We start from the raw sequence: 25,637 nt of genomic DNA, 5'->3' as shown, positions 1-25,637 counted from the left end.
ATCAACAATTTCTAACTATATGTGATTTTAATATATTATTGTCTCTTTAAATTATAAGGATCAATAGTTCTCCATTTCCTACTAATAATTTTGCTATGGGTGAAATTTATTAGGTAAGTTTGTTAAATAGAGAAAAAAATAAAAGAGCCACTTGTGAAAAAATTATGTTAATTTTACCGTATGAATATCAAGGATCCTATAATAAAGATAGAGGGTGTGGGTTATTTATACACGACTGGTAAAAATGACTAAACGTTCAAAAAGACCAAGAGAGACTAGGAGAGAGTTTGAAGAGAGATCTATAGAAAGAAAATTTTATTTCTTTAGGAGGATTTACAAAATGGAGGCTATAAAACTAAGACATTATTAATTAAGCCTTACATATAAAAATAATACATAGAAAAGCGCTTGTCTTAATCTAGAGTGACTTGATGTTTACATTATTCTCACGTTACACTTGTAGACTTATACTAAGGCTATAAGTTGTGGGAAGATATGTTGCTGGCATTAAACCCACGTGGCCGCCAATGTAGCATCACTTTTGCTAAACACCGCGTCGAAACGTTGGTATCGAGGGGGTCCTTATTCTTATACTTAAAACGATTAGTGTATGTTATAAGAAAAGCGAAATACATGGTTTGTTTTGTTTTGGTTTTAAAAAATATAAACCTTATGTAGAAAAGTTTGTTATTGGATTGAAAAAGGTCTCCCTAGTCACATATATGAATTTTTTTGCTCCTCATAAGACGTCAATATGTTATATTTCATTTTCGTCAACCCCAACATGAAATGAATTTTAATTCCTTAGTTACAACAGATTAAAAAAAATAATAAACAATTGTTTTTTACGTATATAACCCACATAGAATGCGCGGTGCCGAGAAGCAACCAACTCTCAGTGGAAGTGGAAGCCGTCAATTCGATTTCTCCGTTCTCTGACTGAGGTACGCCTTAACATTTAATTTAAATTTCGAAACCGCCATTGTATCCGTATGTTATCTGATTATCATTCTGTTTGTGTTGCCGTACTCGTGAGTTTTGTTCAACGAATTTGTTGCTTTCACTAGTTTATCATGATACCTACTACTGATATTCTTAAATTCACGCCTAACATAAAATCGTACGATACATGATTTAGCCTTATTCTGATGTAATGCTGCTTGTGTACTGTTTTCCGCTCTATAATTCTATTCCGTTCACAACTTAAACTGCCTGTTGACCGAAGATCCGAAATGTTGACCGTCTAATGCAGATTCCTGTCGACGCGTGTGTACTGATTTGCTTTTCGGTTAGGAAATTTGGTAGATGTCGATGCCAATGGATTGTGTAGTGTAAGATCTAAGTAGCTATTACGGATTCGTTTAGCAGCTAGTCCTTACTGCTCAATGATCTAGAGGTTTTTAGTTTTCTAATAATAATTATCTAATCTGTGGTTACTATTTAGAGGTTAATTCTGGTGAGAAATTTTGTGTCTGTGATTTGCGCAGTTAATGTCACGTTTCAATTATCAATTTAAGAGATGTCGCGTCTCCGTTTTTTTACATATATATTTCATGCTGCTGTAAAACTTATTTTGTCGTGTTAGCCTCTGTTATTTCGGATTAGGATAATAAACAAGAGTTGTGCATTCTTGTTACTTGTAGCCAAAACCGTGAGACTCGCTAATTCAACTATAACTTTCAATACTTTTATTGAGACAAAGCGTAAATCGGTACCTATGTGGATCACTATCATATGGCCATGACCTGGCCCCTGTATACATGTAAAGTCCTGTTAATATGTCTGGTTTATAAGCCTATTTGTGCGTAGAACTTGTTGATGAATTTGTATATGCTAAATTATTTTATGTTGCTGCTAGCTTCTTTTGATGTGATTTTTCATTGTTGACAATTCATATGTTCTTGATCTCGTGTTTGTACTGTGGTTATCCAGTCTTTGACAGACAGATACAGATACATTTGAAATGGAAATTGAAAGGACAGAGTCTACAAGGAAACGTACCAAACTTGTACGTCTTTTTGGATCTTAATTTTGATTGTTTCCATCGTTTACCAAAGTGAAAAAAGAGGCATTATTTGCTCTAAGGTATTAGTGATGCATTATTCAATTTTCAGGTTGAAGAGAATGTACCAGTGACAGAAGGAGCAATAGTGGAGGTTGCAGAAGAAGATGCTGAAGCAAATCCACCGGTATCTGAGCACATGGAGGCGTACATGAATCAAATTCTTGAAAAGATTGATAGCTTTACTCAGCAGGTAATTTTCTCAAGGTTCATATCATCCAATATGATCTGCATTCTAAACTCGCTATTATAAGTTTATTTTTGTTCTATTATGAAGGTGTCTGAACTTCTTGAAACCGGAAAAGCATACTTCAGAGATTTGAGTGCTGAGTTTGAAGAACGGGTGATAGCGTGAGTAAAATTAAACATTTAAACATCTAAAATTGTTGCTAATTAATGAAACTTGATGCCCACAGGATACACAAGGAACAAATGGAGAAGTGGCAGGATGAAATCAAAAAGCTTCGGTTCTTAGATGCTTCAAATGAGGAGATCCATGCCATGCTGCAAAATGCTCAGCTTGTGCTTCACAATGTTCATAATGATTCTTGAAGGTAGAATTTATATCAATCATTTAAACCCATATGCTTCAAGACTTCCTTTAATCTTGTTATAGATAAACTAGTTAAACTAGTTACAAAAACTGAAGGTTTACAAAAGACGGTTCGGTTTTACTAGTTAATAAAACTTCATGTTTAAAGACATTACAATGTTTCTAGTAGGGATTTACCACATTTATCCGTTATACAAGCCAAGCCCTCTCAGTTTTACAAGTATGGCTATCATCAAATCGTTTCCAAATAATTATGTTAGGATTTATGTTCTTTCAATCATCATAGTTTAACTAACTTCTTGCTTTAAATACGTGGAGTTTGGATTGTACTGATTTGATTTTAGGCTTACACGTCGTTCTTAATTGAACAATTGCTGTTCGTTTACACACACAGTTACCAATTCTAGTTCAAGTTTAGAAGGGCTTCAACTCGATTATTGATGTCCAAAAGACAGCATGCTCAGCTGAGTGATCAACATTAGGAGCAATAGGACAAGGCAAAACTAAATTGACAAGAATAATTTTTGCTTCATTTTGCATAATAGATTCACGAAAATGTTGGCATTCTCGACCTTCTAAATCAATATACTAGATTAATCAAAACATTCACAAAAATGTTGGCATTCTTCAAGTGCATGAATCACCAAATTGTAGCTCTCTTGAGACATCGATCCTTCTTCACCCAGTTTTAACGGCTTTTTGAGTTAATCATTGAACCCGATGTTTTACGTCTTTTGTCCACCGCTTTAGAATATACTGAGATGGGATTGCAGAAGGACCAGAATAGAGTTGAAGAACAAGCAATGCATGTCTACAAAGATAACCCTTTAGTTCAAACAACCGACAACTACACGATACTTCAGAACTTGATTCATTATAACAAACATTGAAATCCAAATTCTTTACAGAATCAGAAACCCTATATGCAATAATCATATCCATTTGCGACTCCTTTTTAGGCATACAAGCAGAGGAACCCAAAACCTCGGTTTGAAATTTTGTGAAAACCGCATGCGTGTATACACCCGACATGTGTTTTTCAAACGGCGATGGTGATTTTAAAGTAGGCAGTTTTTTCAATGTATCAGAATCCCCTTTTGCTTCCTCTTCATATTGATCTTGAAGAATAGATTCATATTGTTTAACAAATTCTCGTGCGCTCGTTTCCTCATGTACATATTTGTCAAAGAAACGGTTTACACTCTCGGACCGTCGAAGAGTCGACATTCCTGCCAAACAAACATCCCTCATGTAAACCGGGGCCCACTGCTTACGGGTTTTGTATAACGAATTCACCCAATCAGAATCTCTGAGCCCGGGCCTATCCACCATTTCAAACCATCTTTTATCAAACTGCTCATCGGTAAAGGATCCATAAACGCATTTTTCAAACATTTCCATAAAATCACCCTGCTTTGAAGCGTCAGGCATCCTGTCAAAGAAAAGCAGTGTTTTGAAGACGGGAACACTTGTGAAACAGCAGTTTCCAAATTCTCATGTTTATCAGTAATAACAACTTTGGGAGCCCGCCCGCCCATCGCATTTAGCCACACCTGCATTGCACAGGAATAAGCAGACATACTGTCGTCATTAAGCAAAGCACACCCGAGCAGCATGAACTGATAATGTTGATTCACCCCAATAAAAAGAGCAAGTGGCATTCGATAACCGTTTACATTATAAGTTGTATCAAACGATACAACATCACAAAAATTGACATAATTATATCTGGCTTTTGGATCAACCCATATTATGTTTTTCAACCGTAGGTCTATCGCAAAAACGAAATGCGGATGAACAATCTGCATCTGTGTGAAAAAACTGCATAAAATATTCACTTCGCCTGCTTCTAACGCCATATTACCTACAAAAGAAGTCGAAATTTAACAAATAAAAAAACAATGGTGAACCTTTGCTTTAGAAACTGGTTGTCACTTATCAAAATTTTTGAATAATAATATCAAATGTCTAGCATGGCACTGAGTTAGCAGAAAATAAACCATGCTAATATAACCAATAATATTATCTAACATCATAAGTCATAAGACTCATAACTATAAAATAACCTACGAAACTACAAAAGTACAAAATTCAGGCATGTGTTTACCTAAAAACGATGGTAATGCTGAATTATATCACACGAGGGTTTGTAGAAGTATTTTTTTATAGATGTAACGTTAACTTGGTAACCAAGACATTACTATATTAATCATATTGCAAATAAGGAAACTAAACCAACATATTAATTAGGTCCTTCCATATTCACCAACTTGTGATTTAGTCCAGAATTTTGGTCCGGAATTACCGACAAATATGATTAGCCGAAAATTCCGTTAAGGTTAAGGTGTCTTCGTTTACTGGGTTTAACCGAACCGACAAATATTTACTTTTGGTGGAAGTATTTTCCGTATTTAAATGTTTACTTTTATCATGTGTATATATGTTAGTCAATGTGATAGAAGTATTTGTTGGAGTATTCTGTTATACAATTGAATAAACGAAAGCAATAATGAAAATAAACGAAAGCAATAATGAAAATTGAACATGTTAGTCAATGTGTAATCAAACTGCCTTAAAAGCGATTTAAGCACTACCAAGGTAAAAAATAGATGTTGTCAATCACTCTCCAATGTTAACACGTAGATTAATTGAAGTATTCTTGAATAAATAAATGATAAAAGCGTATAAAGAAACATGTGCTTTCGAATTACACTTACGACTTTGAATCGGATCACCCTTTTAACTTAAATCTGATTCTAACTATTGATAGCCGCCGGTTTAACCATACCATGGTTAACCAGCCATCGGTTATGGTTATGGTTAGCACTTTTCGATTAACTGAGACCCTCGGTTAATTGACTTTGCACACCCCTAAACGACATATTCCAAACAAGTTATGTTTTCCCACCATCCATTTAATTGGGTCGGGCTAACCCGAATATTTCATTAGTTTCATAATTAACTAATTAATAAAAAGTTAAATCACATCCTAGTGGGACAAGCCAACTCGTTTAAACTAAATTTAGCATTTAATCTAAGTAAAAATAATTATTGAAGCTGTCTTTAGTGAGATCATGGACCATATTATTTCAACTAATTTATAAATGGATGTGTTATAACTTTTTAAACATTAAAATGTGGGTTAACACGCGAGCTTCTCCTGGTTCAAGGTCAGCTTGGCTCGGCTTGTCTATAAACAATCCGATTTCAAATGAGCCTCAAGCCAAGAGGTTTTTAAACATCCCTAGTTCAGGATGTTTTCAACACATAATATAATTTATAGTGGTTCATGATGAAGTTTAAAAGTGTCATGAATTCAATAATGTGTCATTTGATCTATCCCTGAAAATGACCAATCCTGTTAATCACCATCAAAAGACAGTTACGTTTTAATGGTCAATAAAACTTAATGTTTAAAGGCATTACAATGATTCTATAAGGGTTACATAACCATCTCCTATTCTCGCTTTTTCCCCATTTAATCGACTATGGCCACCAAACCCAAACTGAAGCACTGGTAAGTGAAGTGGTAATACACCCGAGTCATGAAACCCAGTGACCGATGAGATTGCTGGAGTCAACAGAACTTCAACAGGTATATTTTATGCCAAGATCCTTTGAGATTTGATGATAGTTTTTTTAAGCGTGTGAAGAAATCATCTCTTGCGACATATTGTCATACCATCACCAACTGGTACCTAGCAAATTAACGGGATTGCACTAATTAGATTATGTGTGTAACACATTTAATACATAAAACAAAACAGTCAAAACTATGTTTCAAGTCAAACACTGCAACCTTTTATCGAATGCAGGAGGTTCAATAGCGAGGAGACGTACCATACTAATGCTAACACGCTCGTCGTCCATTAAAGCTCTGTTAAAACTTCTGATGCTCTCGGTTTTTTTGTCATCAACCTGTACACAAAAAGAACCTGTTATCTTTTTTGAACTTCAAATCTATTCACATTATGTGGTCAAGCTAGTTTATTAAATTTACCAGTGGGTCAGCAACTTTTCCATGCCAAAGCACGTTATCAATTACTATAACACCACCCGGTCTCACCTACAATATCAAACAAGTAACACTTAATATCACATTCCAAAACCCTGCATCAAACAACTGTATTGTGTTGCTAACCAGTTTTAGCAGCAACTCAAAGTACTCCTGATACATTCTTTTCTCGGCATCAACAAAAGCAAAGTCATAGCTGCGGAAAGAAGGGCAAAAATGTAATTACACTCCACCAAGCTTCACATGTCAATTAGAACGAAGATTTTAATATGTTAAACTAACAATGGTATTGGATGATCAATATTCACCTGCAGCCTTCCCCGTTAGCTATCATTGAGTTTAGAGTATCCACGGCTAGTCCGTGTCTTGGATCCACCTAATTATCAAACAAATATATTAATCATTAGCATCAGGTAACAAACGAACAACAAAAATAATATAATTCCTTTAATGTGAAGGGACATGAATTCCAAAAATATGTAAAACGAAAGACACGTCGTCACCTTGTGTGAAACACCAGCACGAACATAATACCTCTTTGCAACCTCGAGTGAGTTCATGTCCCTCTCACAAGCAACTAGGATCCCGGAATCCGGTAGGACTAGAGCAACAGCCAATGATGAGTATCCCTACAGCATAGAAATAACAGTTGGCAACTTGGCATTAGTAGTTAGGTACGTGCCCGGTGTAAGCTGCACTTCACCTAGTCAATGGCAAAGGTTACTTAGGGCCCGGGGTCCACCCCCCCCCCCCCCCCCCCCGTTTTTTTACGCAATAGTGTAAATTTACCCGTTTTCGTCCGAAATTTTTTATGCGTAGTGTAAAATTAGCCATTTTCAGCCCAAAATTTTTATACGTAGTGTAAAATTAAGCCGTTTTCGGCTGAAATTTTTTATACGTAGTGTAAAATTAAGCCGTTTTCGGCCGTAAATTTGAACCCGGCCCTTTTGTGAGTGAAATTTTGTATGCATTTTGAGTCACCCCCCCGGTGTCTTAGTCCAAGCTTCGTCGCTGCACCTAGTCCCACTTGACACCTGTTAGCTGCGTATTGGTGGGACCCTAACTGGTTCTCATGATAACAAAAAAATACATGTAAATGTCAAAATAGCGAAAATACTACATACAGTGTAGACTCCAACTTCTATGCATCTGTTTGCCCTGAGAATCTGGACAAGCATCGCAAGTAGTTGCGCTTGATCGGGAGACACCTGCATTTGACTTCCGCGCATGCTCGCAGTCTCCTCTCTAAGTTCTCTTAGAATCTGTAAACCGTATAAATATATTCACTCGTATTCAATTAATCAACTGAACATTTAACACAACACTCGAAGTAAAATGGTTTGACCCCTAGTCAGGGGCGGCTCAGAGGGTGTGCGAGCCCCACCATCGGCCGGGGCACATAAGTTTCAGGGGCGCAAACTTTTTTTATACATATTACATATATGTGTTTTTTGTTGTTAAAATAAGGTTATTTGCAATGGTTTAAGAGATAATTACATGCTCAGAATGGTTTATGCTTATAATAGATCATTAGATAAAAGTTTTATCCATGTACGCTAGCGAATAAAAAAATTTCTTTAAGGTCTACGGGCCTTTTTATTTTGGCTCGGCCGGGGTATTTAAATTATTGGAGACGGCTCTGCCCCTAGTTATTAAGTCTAGGTTCAGAAAGCTTACCGGTGGTTCTCTAACATTGGTGAGCAAGTAGTCGTATAACCGCGGGGTCACACTGATGACCTGCTTATTGCCATAGGTATAATCAGTGGCTACAGTGGTCACAGCAGTTTCACTCAAGCAATTGGCAGTCAAATGTAACAAGTTCTGGTGTCCAAATGGCCTAAAACTAGGGCTAGCAAAGGCAGTGGGTAATCGGTTCGATACCGAGGGGAACGGGCATCCGGTGACTCCATGAATAACAGAACTAGTCATGAATTACAGTTACAGCACCAGCTACCAAGCAACTGTGTTAAATTATATATAACTGACAGATTAAAAGAGTGTAGCTGCAAAATTACCTTGAAACGATTAATTAACTTATACAGGTTGAATAAAACCAAATTGAAATGAATTAAGGAAACTTGGAAGTGGTAGATAGATTTGTTCAAGTTCTGATATGTTGAACAACGGCTCAAAGACTGTATGCAAGCTTCGGTTCCTGGATTATTTGTTTTTTTTTTTATTTTTGTTAATTTTAGGGTTAAATGAAAAATACTAATATTGTTTAACGGTAGGAATGTTTGGGTTCTCCAATGCCCACTTGTATTAGTACGGGTGGGAAAATAATGGATTTGAGTTATGTCTTGTACAATGCTCTCAGTTTGAGTTTTGAGCTTACTCAGGTTTTCGTCTCACCGTGTGTTACGTTAGAGAGTTATGTCTTGTGGCGGCACATCGACTATCAAGTGGCAGCCGACGTTATTGTTTCTTGGAGGAACGCCCAAACCAAACTCTAAAGTCAGTGTGAGCCCGGTTAAGACATCATAGTCTGGCCATAGTGGGGCAACGGTGCTCTCCAATTTAGAGAGTGTGTTGGCCTAAACACAAAAAGAAAGTCGTTCATTTAAAAAAGATTTTGAATTTTTATATGTGACTCATATAATAAACTTCGTGAATAACTTTGACCAATTTAACTGTTTTCTTTTTTATTTTTGTTAGTCCATTAACTTAATTAACACGTTAACAACTTGATTATTGTTTGTTAATCTCTTTGACAAGCTCAGATTAATGAGTTAGATAGGTTGTGTTCGGCTACACTGTTTTAACTCATTAGAAATTAATGAGTTAGATGCACTTTTTTTATTTGAACGACCAACAAAGCTCAGCCACCCAGGTATACCCATTGACAAAAGGTCACTCACAAACGCAATCACTGAGATAGCACTAGTGACCCAGCCCATCACTCGAAGATATAGGGAGAGGTAAACTGTTATCAGCATATCATAAGTCAAGCCTTGTCTCTTATCGACACAAAAAAGAATGGGTATTATCATCAACTCGTTTTCAAAACATTATGGGGGTTTGGTTTGAGCTTCTTTCACTTATCAGAGTTTGGATTTAGTGTTTCAAAATCAGGAATGTGACACGTCTGATGAGGCTGTTCTTTTAAAGTTTGGCAACACATCATATCATTATGGTATCGTACATACAACATTTATATATGAGACCTGACAACTCATTCATTTAATGATGACAATATTTATACAAAGAAAACTTGGAGCACAAACTCTTCTACATATACTTAAATGAGTTGTTTTAATATTTTGTATGTTTGCAGAAGTGGAAGATATGATTATTCGAATCAAGACTCTTTGTGTTTTAATTTGTCCAATTTATCTTTATTGATAATAAATATTAGGGGTGTGCAAATTAACCATCATAACCAATAATAGAACCGACTTTAACCAATAACCAACATAACCAATGGGTTGATTTAGTGAATTTTTTTAAAACCCCCAAATACAGGTTGGTTTTGGTAATGATAATTTCAAATCCGTCAAAACCGAACCGCCCCATTTACAAAATTCTCAATTTTATGGAGTATAACTAGACACACGGTTGATACCACGGTTAACCGACTCGCTATAACTTTCAAAACCGATTAACCGAAACCACCATAACGGATCGGTTATGGTGATGGTTATATATTAACCAGCATATTGGTTATGGACTTGTTATGGGTTTGACTTAAAACCGACCCATGCACACCCCTAATAAATATCATGGGCTCCAGGATTTATGGTACATCTAAAATAAACTTTTGCTTAATCAAATACCATGAAGCCACATAACAAGACATTCAAGAACAAACAAACAAATACAGGTTATTAAAATCAATCCAACATCATAAAACTTTTGACAAATGACAACAGTTAAAACAAGATTAAAAGTAAACAGAAAATTTCAAGTTTCAAACACTCGGATTAAGGTGAAAAGATAGGCTATTCCTCCTCTTCCGCCTCTTCCAGCCACTTCACAAATGGCTCCAACGCCTTCACAAAGCTTTGCCTGCGATATTAAAACTCCAAGATTACACATTCAAGATCTCTAAATTCTTGTAAATTTTGCATAAAACTATCAAAATTACATACCTTCCTTTAGGATTGGTTCCTTTAGCGAACCAATGAAGAATAGTGTCTTCAGCAAGAACATCTTGATCATAAAGAGACCTCACAACTTCCGGAAACAACTTCATCAACTTCGTATCTTCATAACATTGAACTTGAACTTTGTAAAGCAGTTCCAACTCAAGCTTTCCGCTAGTGCAGAATGTGTTCTATAACTTTGCCCATGTTTTCACCTGCAAAAAACAAATATCCCCAAATTAAAATCAAAGTTACTCTTTTTTCGTGCAAAATCTTATGAATGAATGAATTACCTGGCGAAGAGCCAAATTAGCATTCTGCTGTTGGTTCTTGCCCGACCATTGAACAGCATCCATCAAAACATCCCAAAGAATCCTGATGACCTCAATGTCTGGCAATTTAGCATCTTTCACATGCTGTCTCACTGTTTCTATCACTTCTTCAATATCAGCGTCTTCTGATATCTGAGTCGTTAAGGCTGATTTCATTTCCTTCACTTTCACCTCAAAGATTTTCTTGTCATTATACTCAACCAATTGCACCAACCCTGCTTTGCTGCAGTTTCAACAGTACAAATAATGTAACTTGAATGGTTGAAACAAGATGTGTAAACAAGCCAAGCCACTCTTGAGCTACTCATTATCGGCCAGAAAATAGCTCATATCAGGCCGAGCTTAAACGAGCTCGGACAGCAAACGAGCCCGAGCTTCAGTTATCGAGCTCAAGCCAGCTCGCAAGCTTAAACAAGCCTGTTATTTAGATCATTTTATTTATAATATTTAGTACATATTTGTTTAGCCATTATTAATATATAGTTATAAAAAAATAACTACATAATATTATTATGTTATATATACCACATAATTATAATTAAAAAAATTTATATAAAATTAACTATGGATATATATAAAGTAATTAATAAACAATAAAGGAGCCTAGCTCGAGCTTGAAAAACTACTAGCCGAGCTCGATCTCTCAGTAGGTTAAACGAGCCTAGTCGAGCTCAAGCTCGGCTCATTGACACCCCTAGTTGAAAAATTAAAACCGTTTCAAAACAAACGGTTAACTTACGTGAAATGCTCAGAGAAAGCTTCTGCAGATCGTTTCCCGGACGGAAAGAACTCAAGCAAATTATCCTCCATTTTGCCACGTTTCAAGATGGATATAAGATCATCAAGGCTATTATCAAGCAAATATTCCTTGAAAAAATCTGTTATAAAAGTAAGAACAAGCCCTTTTCCAACTAGGTTATCCTTAAGAAGCGGGTGGAACACCGTCTCGGGTGGCAGACCCGATAGTTTCTGGGAAAATGCGAGTGCTGTGAAAATCGCCAACTTGATTCTTTCATTTTCCTCAAAAAACTCAAGCGATTGAAGAAACCTTCGCATAACATTTTCAAGATTCTTAATAAGAAAAGGCCTCCGCCTCAAAATCTTCTGTATGTAAATGACAGATGGCAAAATGAGGTCCCGTTTGGCTTCACAGTCTAAAATTGAGTACGGGTGGCGCTCGCCCTCATCAGGCTTAGTTGTTCCAGGTTGAGTACGCCCTCCGGTGAAAACGACCTCGAAAAATGTGTCACCGTATCTGTTGAAGTTAAGGTCTGAAGATTCGATGCTCTTAGCAACTACTTCCTGCAAATGGGAATATGTATGATGAAGCTGATATAATAATACCAGAAAATATAGTTGATGAAAGTTAACTGTTGATATGATAATACCAGATCGCCATCATTATCCAGGTAAATTTGAACCACTGCATCTGCAAATGCTGCAGGGTCTAGAGGGGCTGCAATGTTCCGTTTGCGGGTCTTGATCCGCTGACCACTTTAAGTACAAATAACGAAAACATAAGAGTTAATGAATTTCAGGTAATGAAGTGCAAATAATATATAGATATTGTATGCGGTAAATGAAAAAGAAGAGACACTGTGTGCGGGAAACAAAAAAAATTGTGTGCAGGTGTGTGTTGTCACGACGCCATTCAATTGATTAACAAAAAATAACATAAATTAGAGCATTGCTAATTTTATGCCACCACTAAAACGAGTTCTTGTTTCTTTGATTTAGAAAAAATAAAAACAAAAAACTTGAGCTAAAGCATAGTGAAGTGATGGTAAAAATTACTAATGAGGTCAAAATTGCTCTGGTTTCCTTTGTAAACAAGAATGATTACGAGAATCCTGAAGTTTTATGCAAACTGAGTAATTAATTAAAAACGAAGGCAAAAAATTTACGACTCTAGCCTCTCAAATTTGATTTAATAATATAGTTTTTAGCTTTCTTATGTAAGAAAACAAAAAAGAAAACTTTTTGGCTTCCAATCAGCTTTGTCTATAAAAAAATGACTAACAGAATACAAAAACATTAAAATATATATATAGAAAGAGAGAGACCAAATAAAAGAAAGAACATTTGAACTCAAAATATGATCTATTTAACTTCATAGCCTAAGACCATTACCATTGCATTATTCTAAAATCAATCTAATAAAGATTCCATCTTGTACAAAAAAAAATAATAATCTATAACTCACAATATTAACATTTACCTAACCAGATTTGTCACTAATCAAAATTTGAACAATATAAAATATACTTAAAAGATGTGTAACTATGAAACCACACCAAGAGTGAATGCCAAATTTGAATTTAACACATTCAAGAACTCATGTATTTATTAACCCTTAACAATAAACAACACAAAAAAACATTAAAATCAATTTATCTAGGTCTAAATATCATATCAAATAACTATAATAATAATAAAACAACAGTAACACTTACCCTAGAGTGGGCTTCTCCTTCGAGCTGCAAAATGAAAAAATATATATATATATATATATATATATATATATATATATATATATATATATATATCAAAAACATTGCATTAGGTCAAGAAAATGAATATTAATTCAACCCATCATCTCAATTCATGAAAAAGATTAAAACTTTATACATAATACCCACAAACAAAATCAAACCCACGTTCCGATTTTACCCAGAAACAAACCCCGTGTACCAAAAAGTTTGGATTTTTTTTTTTAAATAAAAAATCAATAATGAAAAAGCAGATCTGGGTATTGAAAAAGAACCAAGAAAGAATAAAGATTTGATTTGAATTTGATACCTCATAAACCAAGTCGGAGATAAATCGAAGATGGGGCGAGTCTCTCCGGCGATTATTATATGAATCGGAAAGAGGAGAGAGAGATAAAAGAAAGGTGTTTGGGGGTTGGGAGATATTTATTGATGACAAGGGTTGTAAACAAAGTACACACCCATGTCCAATTTTTCACCTTTTTTATTTTTTTTATTTCTTTTTAGTTGTCTATCTTTGGGTTACTTTCTTTCAACATCGGATTACTTTTATACGGCTGTGAAAAGTTAATGTATACACTACTTAGTTATTACATTTAGCATGTTAATTTAAATTGTATTTTATTCAAACTCTATATGTTTTTGTTTTAGATGTGTTTATTTTTTACATATTTATTTTGATTATCGATATAGATTTAAAAGTAGGATTAAATTTGTTTTGAAAAGAAAGTTAAGACGTTTTTTGTTTTAGTTATGTTGACTTGTCGTTGTATTTATTATTCAGATTAATTTGTAGTGTCCATATGAAGTCATTCTACCATTTCTTTAATCACTCATGTAACTCTTATGAATGAAGTAATTGGTTCTTTCATGAGTTTATCTATCTAACAATGTGGGGCTATGTTACTAATGTCTCTAGCTATGATGTGGTTTCGGATCCTTTGTGCTAAAAGCAGCAACTGTCACGAGAAAGTAAGTGACTGATTTAAGAATCCAATTGTCACAAACCATGAGATGGTTACTCGTTATGCCAACTTAATTATCCTTTATACTTTGGTTCCTCTCGTCAAACAATTAGATTGGCTACATTCTCATAACCACCTACAGTTTGTCGAGGTGACACGATTGTATGGTCCACTCCCCCCCCCCACCACCATTACCCTTAGTCATCGTGAGGAAATGCTAGTTAACTTCTCCCCGTCACCTCCAATTGTCTTTTAAACATTCGAGTTTGTTTACTTCATGATGTTTGAAGGCACAACTCGTCGTGATGCTTTATCATTGGGTCAAGTTGCACTCTTTCAACAACATTCAACTTCTTTGAAGGTGTGTCTAAGCATTCAACCTTCCATCTTTGAAGCTGCACCTTCTTTCAGCTTTGTCCTAATTAAGGAGCACATTTGAGTTAATGTGTTGTTATCATGTGGTTGTGATATCATCATATGACATGCATGTCAAGTTCACGTGGTTTAAATTACGAAAGTTGAAACTTGACAAAGTTGTAACTAAACAACAAAAGTTCAATAAGTTGAAACTTAACAGGATAAAGATAACAAGTTGAAGCCCGTTGTCCTAAAGTTTAACATACCAAGGCTAGCTAGGAAAAGAAAAGACATTTATCTAACTTAAATGATTTTTAGCTATTGTTAAGGCATAACTAGCCGCATGGCTTATTATTAACTGTTAAACTAAGCAAAGCTCACTATATCACCTTCGAACTGCCGAATATTCAAGTGGTGTGATTGTTTAAGCCATCGGTGGTCCATAACAGTTGAAGGATGAGCACACTTAATGTGTTATTAATGAAATTAGGTGCCCGTATTGATGATACTTGTTTATCATACTGTTTTTTATCCATGGGTAAACTTACATTTAATTTTGACAAGTGCAGAGATACTAAACTCCTAAACACTTTGTTTGATTGTTGTTGGTGGTTGCAATACTATCAAAATTTAAGAATCCACAAATTCTAGCCTATGAAGAGGCATACTATCCAAAAAAGAATCTACGAACTTCTTTGATAATAAAAAAATAATTCACAAGCACCTTTCACCCGGGTCATCCCCAAAAATATTTAAAAATTCAAGGACTCGGGTTAAATGAAAAAATAGGCTTTAAAAATAAAGACTTAATAACATGTATATAAAAGGTCAATATTACAACGATATTTATGATAAAACTAACAAAATAAAGTTTTTGTAACATTGATCTAATTATAACTCGTATACTTAAATAAATCGTGAGTCTCTTCTAGCGTTTTTTTTTTTATTTTAATGAAAAGTCATTTTGGTTTTTAAATACAAATATAAAATAATATGATAAAAAAAAAACATTAACAAAATATAAGACACAATGACTAGATAAAAGAAGGGCATATTAAATTAACTAACAAGCCTTCATAGTTAAGACCCCAAATTTAAGTGAGGCATGTGCTTCCCAAAAAATAAATCATAAAAACTAACAAATGCAAGAATCGAACCTGAGCAGGGAGCATGACATAATGGAATCCTACCAGTTGAACCAAGTTTTACTTATGAACCTACTACATTGGTTTGTTTTTATATTGTATAAAAAGTGCAAAAAATATGTATGGGCCCTAAATGATATTGGGTCTTGGGCTGTTGCCCTCCCTGTCCACCCTATAGGCCGGGCCTGTCTATCACTACGACATGACTGCTTGTGAATTTGGGGTTGATGACATGAGTACCCGAACCCCACTCACACAATATAGCTTAGAAACGAAAAAGATATAAAAAATAAAACTCAAAAATGCAAGAAGCTATAAGTAGTAGCTTATGAGCTCAAAAGCTCAAAAGATAGGAAGCTCATCATACAACGACTTATAGTTAATAAGCTTAATATCATCTTGCTAAAGTAATGCTACATTAACACAAAGTCATAAAAGACAAACAAACGGGACTTAAAGTAAATATCTTTAAAAGTAAATATGGGAAATACCTCCCTTGATTTATATAAACATGATACCTTTAACAAAAAATGGTAAAGTCATCCGCACAAGTAAAACAAAAGTGATGACCTTTACTACTTATATAGGCTAAGCTATCGGAAGAAAGCTCACATCTGCATATAAAAGAAGTATCCTCGCACTCGATAACATTCTTGATCGCTCTCGTACTTTCACACTACACTCCCTCATGTTTTTTACACTTATTACCTCTAGAGAATCGTTCATCTTACTCTCACATCGAAGGCTAGACTTCTTCCTACCGTGTTTTGTTGCTCTTAGCAAGTAGGTTAACGCTCAGAGCCGAGGACATCCTCCATACAGTCTTATCATCGTTAATTTAAAAATTAATTAAAAAAGTAAAAACAATGCTTGATTAAACGAGTTGCCGAACATAGTTACCAGCACACCGATAATTAAATTCTAACATCAATCCTTTAATTTCATTTCTTTGTTCGTCTGCCATTTGAGCTGCTTGTTTGCTTTCTGTAACCCTAACATCAATCACATCATATTATTATATCATACCTGCAATAATCTCTAAACTAATATTAATAATAATATCCTCAGTCAACATTACCATCCAAAACCCCAATTATTCACGGACTTATAATCCGTTACGATTTTATTCATTCTAAACCCTAACAACACTCGATTTGCTTTCCTACGGTTATTCACTTTCAGATTTCAGATCTGCTGCTGGATGATAGTTTGAATCAATCCCTAGGTGTTAATAACAATAATATGGATGTGGATTATGGCGGTGATTTGGCCTGTCTTGACCCGGACTTGTTGCAGTTGAATGAAGTGTCTCCGTTGGCCATTAAATCCAATCCGTATGTGCCCGAGAAGCTCTTCGACCAATGGCTTTCGCTACCGGAAACCACAACTTTGGTGAGTACTGTTGTTGTTCATGTGTATGCATTTGTGTTATAGGTTATTGGTGGTTAGGTTTAAGTGAGCAAATGCTAGTCGGTTGGTGCTTCTAGGTAGTTTGTAGTAGCTTATCTGGCCTAAACTAGGGTTCGTATGAATGGTTTACGTTGAATATTTAACCATGGTGGTTGGTTTCATTAAAATCAGATATTTATATAAGAAACTTTAATAATATGCATATGCAATTTGAGCAGAAGGTGTGAATGTAGGGGTGTAAATGAGTCGAGCTCAACTCATTTAGAGTTCTGTTTTTAAGCTGGCTGCTCATAAGAAGGTTTTCAAGCTTGAGCTCGGCTCGTAAGTAGGTTTTCAAGCTTGAGCTTGGCTTGTAAGTAGGTTTTCAAGCTCGAGCTCGGCTCGTAAGTAGGTTTTTAAGCTCGAGCTCGGCTCGTAAGTAGGTTTTTAAGCTCAAGCTCAAGCTCAAGTTCAGCTTGTAAGTAGGTTTTCAAGCTCGAGCTCAGCTCTTAAGTAGTTTTTCGAGCTCGAGCTCGAGCTCGCTTGATTATTGTTTCTTAGTTACTTAATATATGTATTTGTATAACTAATTACATATATATTTATAGTTATAATTCTTATATGTATTATAATATATACTATTTAAATTATTTTTATCATAGTTTTGTATATAATATTTATAATAATATTAAATGAAAAGTTTGTTTAGGCCCGCGACCAGGCTCGAGCTCGATATGTGAAGGTTGGGTTTGATCTCGTTTATTAAACAAGTCTCAATAAAAGCTTGAGCTCGGGCTCGAGCTCATTAAGCTTGGCTCGCTTCAAGTTTTTAACGAGCCGATCTCGAGTAGCTCACGAGTGGCTTAGCTCATTTGCACCCCTAAGTGTGATAGTTTTAACTAGTAGCTAATGTGTTTGGCTGGTTAAGCATTGTTTTGGTACTCTTTTTATTGTATGCACTTTTGTCTTGCTTTCTTATTTCATTTCACTTTCATAAGCTTAGTTTGTTAATTATACTGGAGAGCATTGATGTTGTTTATTCTTTAAATATAGGTTAAATCTTTGATTAACAATGCTAAGGCAGGCATTCCATTAAACGTGTCTGGATCAACTAACAGCCCAAAGGCGACATCTGGCAATGTGCTACCTTCCATGTTTCCTGCTGGCAGTGCACCTCCACTCTCACCAAGAAGTTCATCTGGCTCTCCCCGTCTTTCAAAACAGAGGACAGGCCCCTCGTTTTTAGCTTCGCCTTTGAGGTCGGTTAGCGAGCCAGCAAAAGAGTTAATACCACAGGTTTGACAGCAAAAGTCAGTTTAGTCAAAAGTAGTTAATGTGTTTGAATTATGGGTCCTTTTTAATGATCTAGTTTTGACTGAAGTAAATATGCAATGGTTGCAGTTTTACTTTCAGAATGGTCGCCCACCACCAAGTGAAATAAAAGAACGATGTTTGTTTAGAAGTAATCAGTTTTTCTATGGTCATGCGGATGGACTGCAATTGCTTGGTAAAGGGGCTACCTAATTTTAGTTATGCATATTATATAATGAATCATAAGGTAATTCTTTAACTGGATATGGATAGTTTAATTGTGCTAATTTTGCGTTGAATGATTAGAGTTCAAACCGGTTACGAAGGAAATTTGCAAGCTGCCATCATTTTTCTCTACTGCGCTTTTCAAAAGGATTGATGTTAATGGAACTGGTGTTGTGACAAGGTATATATTTATCTAATCTTTTGGGGCCTTGGGGGTAGTTAATTGTTATTTGGATATCCATATACATAGTTGGTGTCATGTATAGTGGTCGATTTAAACTACACGATCAGCAGCTTATCTGGTCATTTATTTTGAGTCATTTTTTATCAACAAGTAGTTGCTGATTGCTGCTAACTTTATGTCTCTATTTTATCTCTAATATGAGTATATTTGTGTGTTTATATGCATGTCTGCTGTTCTTTAAGGATTGGGTATAGCATAGAGAATATAGGAAAATAGTAATCTTAGCAATGTCGTCAACTGGTCATAGGTGAAAGAACTTTTGAGAATAATAACTACTTTTAATATTGCTAGCAAGCTAATCTTAAGCATGCTAAGTATTATTCCCATATTCTGGCTTTGGTGGCTGGTCTCTATTGCAAGCATTTTTCATAGAATAAGCATGATACAGTTTAGATTTACATGACTTGATATGTTGACTTAGACTTGGCAAGCACATTAAGTAGAGTATTTGATATTAGCCCTTGTATCTTAGCTTTTGGACTGTTATCTATGCTAGTGATTGCACCTACTCTATGACATGATAGAGGACCTAACATGTTATGCACCTCACAGCTCACGGTAAGTAAATGCAAATCAGTTATCAGTGAAGTTAATTTTAAAGAAAATTTACACAGGAAAACACATAGTTACTCTTTCCGGAGTGAAAATACTAAGTACAATAATAGAGGAAAGAAGTTGTATGCTTGGTTACAAACAGTCTCTGCTTTGTTTGTTCATATGCTACGTTTACCTGAAACACTAATGGATAATAGGTCGATTTTAAAGTCCTTGAGATATGTCCGTGTCTGTAATTTGTATTTGATTGATAAATTTGAGTTGGAACATTGTTATTAAATACTATATTGCATAATCTTCTAGCTTTTGACTGATATTGTGTCATTTATTTTGTGTTTCTGAACTTGGTTTAAACAATTAAACATGCCTTGCAGGGAAGCATTTGTTGAGTATTGGGTCCACAACAACATGCTTACGAAAGATATAGCTACACAGATATTTACAATATTGAAGCAGCCTGATTTGAGATACCTAACTCATGTATACGTCCTTACTTAAACCCCATATTGTCTCAAAAAGGATTATAAAAACCTTCCTTTTAAAATTGATGTTACAATGTGAATTACAAAAACTTTATTTTTGTTATGTTCATACCATGGTATTCTTGGTAACGTTGTTTCAACACAAAAGTCATCTCTGCTTTTGGAGTGAATGGGCCAATAATAAAAAATGTACATTTTTTTGGATTCCTATACCTGGTATAAGTTTAAGTGTTTAATGATGTGGTGGTTAAACAATATTGAAATAGGAGGACTTCAAACCCATACTTCGTGAACTTTTGGCAACTCATCCAGGTCTGGAGTTCTTACAAGGCACACCTGAATTTCAGGAGAGATATGGTAGGCCTCTTATTTCTTCATTTATTTAATTTTACATGTCATAAGATTGAAAAGGTGATGGTAAATGCTATTTTTTTTTGTACTTTAGTCTGGTGTGCCTATGTTTAACACTATGAGGTATGCTATATATATCACTGCATGCTCTTTAAAGTCCATGTAAAAGTTCTGTTGATTACTTGTAGGAATATGGAAAGAGTTGCATGTAATGTGGGTGTAGGAATTGCTTTCAAAGAGCGCTCTTAGTCTCATTTAAGTTTGCTTTACTTGTATTGCGTTTCACTTTTGCTGCTTAAATACCACATTAGATTGAATATTTTGATTATATATAACTTTATTAGCTCCGGTGTGGCTTTAGGGCCTACAAACGTGCATTAGGATCTTCTCAGAGGTACTGGATTACAACACAATGAATAACCACATTATACATAAAAGCTGTCAGTAGTTTTGTTTATTATATTGTTTTATGTTTTTGAAATATGGGTCAAGATAAATTAGATGTTTGATTGTCTATCTAGTGGTTTGAAAGGTTCTAGTTATTAGAATTTGGATTTAGCAAGTATTTTCAGTCATAGAAGGTTTAAGTTTGGGCCAGGTCGCTAGGTACAAATAGTTGATGGGGTTTATTTTTATGGCACGGTATTAATTATTAATAAGAATCGTGAGAGTGACCTCAAATATCCGATTGTGCACTGTATAGGTTGATTGTTTTTCATGTACGTACATCGGGCATCTGCAGTTCAAACTATTATGCAGCTTGCGTTAATGTTGTTCTTTATATACTCAAACTGGCAAGAAAAAAAAGGCATATTAAAGTAGCTATTAACATATAATTTAATTGCAATTGTCAGCTGAAACGGTAATATACAGAATATTTTACTACATGAATAGAGCGGGTAATGGTCGTCTAACCCTCAGGGAGCTAAAACGTGGAAATTTAATTGCTGCAATGCTGCATGCAGACGAAGAAGAGGACATAAATAAAGTTTTGAGGTAATGAAATTTTTTATTGCTGTTGTTGATGCAATAACAAGTGAGAATCTTAACATCATCATTTCTTTCCACAGATATTTCTCATATGAACACTTCTATGTGATATATTGCAAATTTTGGGAGCTCGACGCAGATCATGATTTCTTGATTGATAAAGAGAACCTTATAAGATATGGCAACCATGCATTGACCTACAGGATTGTTGATAGAATATTTTCTCAGGTTCGTGTAACCAAGATAATATATATATATATATGTGTGTGTGTGTGTGTGTGTGTGTATGTATATGTATAGACACACACACACATACAGACAGGAACACATTCCTTTCAGAACTAGTTTTCTATTGACAAGTGAGAACTGCGAGAGCCCCATAATGCACTTATACATTTTGTTTTAATGACTTAATGAGATAGTGGGTAAGCGGTTATGTAACCGTTTTCTGTATAACACTTAACACAAGAGGTACAAGTGCATTATGTAGTTCTCGCAGTTCTTAACATATTTCTTGGATCTGATTTGAACAATCGGCTATACACACATGTGCACATACATATACATATATATGTACATATAGGGTGAGGTTCGTTACAGAACAATGGATTACTGCGAGAACAAAAAGGATAAAACTACATATTTATACGTGCACACATGCATGTATATTGGGTGAGGCTTTTTACAGAACATAATATTATTCTGAGAACAAAAAGGACAAAGCTAGATCATCTAGCTCTTTTAAAACAACATTTAACTGCACACATGAAGGAATATAACTTACATTCGACTTGCATATGTGTAACTTCTATAAAGAAACGAAATTTGAAATTCAGGAGAGATGAATATAGATTGCATTTCAACCATTTTCTTATATGTTTTTTTAATATTAAGATTGAAAAAATGACCAGGTTCCAAGAAAATTCACGAGTAAGGTTGAAGGGAAAATGGGATATGAAGATTTTGTTTACTTCATTTTGTCTGAAGAGGATAAGTCATCTGAACCCAGCCTCGAGTACTGGTATGCATTAGGTTCATCCTTTCTCTATAAGTACATGTGTTTTGTAAGATAAAAACAAAAATGACAATTGCATATATGGTTTTAAGGTTCAAGTGCATAGATTTGGATGGAAACGGAGTGCTGACAAAAAATGAGATGCAATTCTTCTATGAAGAGCAGCTGCATCGCATGGAATGCATGGCTCAAGAGCCTGTTCTTTTTGAGGACATATTATGTCAGATAGTTGACATGGTTGGACCAAAGGTATTTTCTTTTTACTCAGATTATTGTTATTTATAACATTTTCTTTTGTTTAAGGTATTGAAATTGTATAATTGGTGCAGGACGAGGGATACTTTACTCTTCGTGACTTGAAAGGTAGCAAACTTTCTGGCAGTGTTTTCAATATCTTGTTTAACCTGAACAAGTTCATGGCCTATGAAAGCCGTGACCCCTTCCTTATCCGTCAGGTATCATACTATAATATCAGTTAGTTAACAATTTTATTTATTTAAAATACAAAATTAAAACATTATTCTGTGAACAGGAACGTGAGAACCCGACATTGACAGAGTGGGACCGGTTTGCACATAGGGAATATATTCGGCTTTCAATGGAGGAAGATGCTGAAGAAGCCTCTAATGGTAGTGCAGATGTATGGGATGAATCTCTAGAAGCCCCCTTCTAGTTACTAATTCAGGTAGTTACCTATATATGTAATTAAAAAAAATACATTGTAAGTTAAATCCCAAAATAACTGACAGTTCTTCAATCTTGTTTTGCTGCAGACAGGTTCAAACATTCTTTAATGAAGTTGGGGCGCTGAACCGAAGGCTTACCGAGTGTGATCAACGCTGAAAGGATTAACCTGCACAAGATGAATCTAAAATAGCCAAAAAAAATGAATTTTTCAGCAGCCAGTTTCCAAGTTTCATAAGATCAAGTCAGTCAGATTCTCAGGTGATTATGTTTGAATCATTTAGTGTTCTTGAGAAACTGCTTTCACAAAACATTTGTTATGTTCATAAGATCTTTAAAAAAAATATGTGCATTAACATGTTCTAAATGGCATAGGCTGGTGGTGTAGTTTTGATTTTGACTTTGGTTTTGATTCCCTGGACATATTTGTTTTGATGTCGATTTAGATTTTTGTATGTAATAGAATGACTTGATTCTGCAATGTTTCTTGTTTTAAGTTTGTAGTTTCGATTTCATTCTACCAACACATTGGCAGTGGCAGGATCTGGATCTAGATCTGGATTCAGATCTTTAATAGTGTATAGTTTTTCAAACTTATTTTAGGTTTATAACTTAAGAGCACTTGTTTTTTTAATTAAATCTGAAAATAAAGTAGAAGGAAGAGCGGGCGTAGCGATTAGAGGCGGGCATAAAACCCGGTTTCAGACTCGACCCAGTGTACCCAACCCGCGGGCATAAACCTGGATCTGGAACCGACCCGGGCCTGCTGGAACCAGTTCCCACCTCTAGTCAGGCAAAACTCGGACCTGACCCAGCCAAAACCAAACCATACCTAAAACCGGTTCCGGTTCCTGAAAAAACCCTATTTGCCCACCTATAGTGGCAATTAATACTTTCGTGATTTGTTCTGTTTTTTTGGCTTCGTTATGGTTTGATTATGTGGACTGTTATCAAGTTTGTCTGTTACAATTTGATGTGAGATAATCATAGGTAGTTACTGTTTCTTGTTTTTTAATGTCAGACTATTAGTTCTGTTTCAGGCTTTCAGGGGTTTAAAGTCTTCATTTTTCTGTAGAATTCATGAGTGTTAAGTGTGAAGTACTCTCTTTACTTCATCTTTTTGTAGGTTTGACTTTGTAGTTGATCATGATCCAAAACCATCATTCAAAACTGTAGTGAAGTTAGACAACCACCTGCATTTGATGATTATCAACTTTTTTCAACCATATTTGGGGCTAAAATAATCATTTTTTTAAAGCAAAAATCATCTTGGTTCAAAATTCATTTTGCATGCATGGTCTTTTCTCGGCAAGATAATACTAAGGCCATCATCAGTGCGCATTTGGTGAGGTGGAGGGTGATGTGGAAGAGAGAGATGGAAATGTTAAGGAGAGAAATAGTTCGAGTTAGGTATTTAATATACATGAAAAGGATGGTTTTATGGTTAAGTTGTGAAAATCGTTTGAACGTTGTATTGGTAATGGTCTAACGGATTGTTTCTAGGATAGCAATAAGTTTTTCCCTCTTCCAAAAATTACTATTAGTTGTCCAGCTCGGTGGACATCTAGAATTAGTGGTTATGTAAAAGTTTTCGGTTGATAAAACTATATATTCATTAGATTCAAAATACTCTTTAAGTTGTAACTTCTATTTAATCAACTTTGATGGTATGCTTAATTAAATTGTTTATATATTTAAGTTTGTTGAGTTTGACTATATTGTTCATGCCTGATATGCTACTAAACAAAGATTTTGCTGTTTGATGTTGTATCCCCACGTTTATAAAAGTAGTGTACATACATAATCAAATATGAAAAAACTATCAAATTCCAAAAAAGTGAAAAAGATGGATTATTAATGAACTCAATTCAATGTAAAAAGATGATGTGATATTCCAAAAGTTGTATTATATACAATACCATATGAATTTCTAGAAACATGTTAATGTCTATAACTAACAACTAAAGTTTCCTTAAAGGGCACTAGCACTAGACTTACCACGATGCTCGATGACTACCTATTTTATAATTAACCGAAATTTAGTCATGTTGGAAAACACAAAAGATTAAACGTTACAATGTCACATCTTAGACTTAACGCAATTAAGTATTAACTCTCGTCTTAAAATGCACGTGTCACGTCTTATTGTATAATCCTTGGACATACTCGCGCTAAAATGCATCATTAACAAACAAATAAGAGTTAATTTTTATCTGAGTCTATGATGTTTATCCGGTTAAACTACTATATTACATTTTTTTTTGGTCAAATCATGGCTTTGGGTTTTATTTTTTTTAACAGCTTTGGCTAACCTATTAAATTTATCTATCAAGTGGAGTGACATTTTAGATACATCTTAGTGGCAATTTATGCAAATTGCTAGTGATAACA

At 34.9% G+C, this 25,637-nt stretch overlaps 3 protein-coding genes and 2 pseudogenes across 6 annotated transcripts; 2 read left to right on the top strand and 3 right to left on the bottom strand.

The window, feature by feature from the left end:
- The first annotated feature begins 871 nt into the window (after positions 1 to 871).
- On the top strand, positions 872 to 2,764 carry LOC143558730 (uncharacterized). Its single transcript, XM_077047508.1, has 5 exons — positions 872 to 944; positions 1,943 to 2,008; positions 2,115 to 2,255; positions 2,340 to 2,413; positions 2,479 to 2,764. Exons 2-5 carry the CDS (start codon positions 1,964 to 1,966, stop codon positions 2,612 to 2,614), a joined length of 396 nt encoding a protein of 131 aa, XP_076903623.1. The 5' UTR covers positions 872 to 944; positions 1,943 to 1,963; the 3' UTR covers positions 2,615 to 2,764.
- An 82-nt stretch (positions 2,765 to 2,846) lies between these two features.
- LOC143558729 (protein FAR-RED ELONGATED HYPOCOTYL 3 pseudogene) lies at positions 2,847 to 4,624 on the bottom strand (annotated as a pseudogene). The gene is made up of 2 exons (XR_013139787.1): positions 3,120 to 4,624; positions 2,847 to 2,885 (listed from the first exon to the last, which is right to left on the bottom strand). The product of XR_013139787.1 is annotated as a protein FAR-RED ELONGATED HYPOCOTYL 3 pseudogene (transcript).
- Positions 4,625 to 5,980: 1,356 nt separating this feature from the next.
- LOC143558746 (uncharacterized) lies at positions 5,981 to 8,721 on the bottom strand. 2 transcript variants are annotated; one of them, XM_077047522.1, is made up of 9 exons: positions 8,646 to 8,721; positions 8,308 to 8,591; positions 7,755 to 7,892; positions 7,134 to 7,259; positions 6,939 to 7,006; positions 6,757 to 6,826; positions 6,616 to 6,681; positions 6,456 to 6,533; positions 5,981 to 6,313 (listed from the first exon to the last, which is right to left on the bottom strand). In XM_077047522.1, the coding sequence occupies exons 2-9, from the start codon at positions 8,557 to 8,559 to the stop codon at positions 6,272 to 6,274; spliced, it is 840 nt and encodes a 279-aa protein (XP_076903637.1). In that variant the 5' UTR covers positions 8,560 to 8,591; positions 8,646 to 8,721; the 3' UTR covers positions 5,981 to 6,271. The 2 variants fall into 2 exon arrangements, with proteins under 2 accessions (XP_076903637.1, XP_076903636.1); XM_077047521.1 differs by lacking the exon at positions 5,981 to 6,313 and having other exon boundaries at positions 6,320 to 6,533.
- Positions 8,722 to 10,440: 1,719 nt separating this feature from the next.
- Positions 10,441 to 13,958, bottom strand: LOC143558748 (uncharacterized; annotated as a pseudogene). The gene is made up of 7 exons (XR_013139795.1): positions 13,844 to 13,958; positions 13,498 to 13,521; positions 12,433 to 12,538; positions 11,784 to 12,346; positions 11,006 to 11,267; positions 10,719 to 10,927; positions 10,441 to 10,635 (listed from the first exon to the last, which is right to left on the bottom strand). The product of XR_013139795.1 is annotated as an uncharacterized LOC143558748 (transcript).
- Positions 13,959 to 16,954: 2,996 nt separating this feature from the next.
- Positions 16,955 to 23,727, top strand: LOC143558745 (serine/threonine protein phosphatase 2A regulatory subunit B''beta-like). Its single transcript, XM_077047520.1, has 13 exons — positions 16,955 to 17,392; positions 18,443 to 18,685; positions 18,791 to 18,896; positions 19,007 to 19,106; positions 20,099 to 20,204; positions 20,473 to 20,563; positions 21,412 to 21,553; positions 21,628 to 21,775; positions 22,459 to 22,568; positions 22,655 to 22,811; positions 22,892 to 23,017; positions 23,095 to 23,247; positions 23,336 to 23,727. The coding sequence occupies exons 1-12, from the start codon at positions 17,243 to 17,245 to the stop codon at positions 23,233 to 23,235; spliced, it is 1,620 nt and encodes a 539-aa protein (XP_076903635.1). The 5' UTR covers positions 16,955 to 17,242; the 3' UTR covers positions 23,236 to 23,247; positions 23,336 to 23,727.
- The last annotated feature ends 1,910 nt before the right edge of the window (positions 23,728 to 25,637 follow it).

The sequence above is a fragment of the Bidens hawaiensis genome, unplaced genomic scaffold, assembly GCF_021521415.1.
Source record: "Bidens hawaiensis isolate Kalapana, Puna unplaced genomic scaffold, B.hawaiensis_p1.1 tig00019639_1, whole genome shotgun sequence".
Taxonomy (NCBI): Eukaryota; Viridiplantae; Streptophyta; class Magnoliopsida; order Asterales; family Asteraceae; genus Bidens; species Bidens hawaiensis.
Note: the sequence above shows the minus strand (reverse complement) of the source record. Positions and strands in the feature narration are given on the sequence as shown.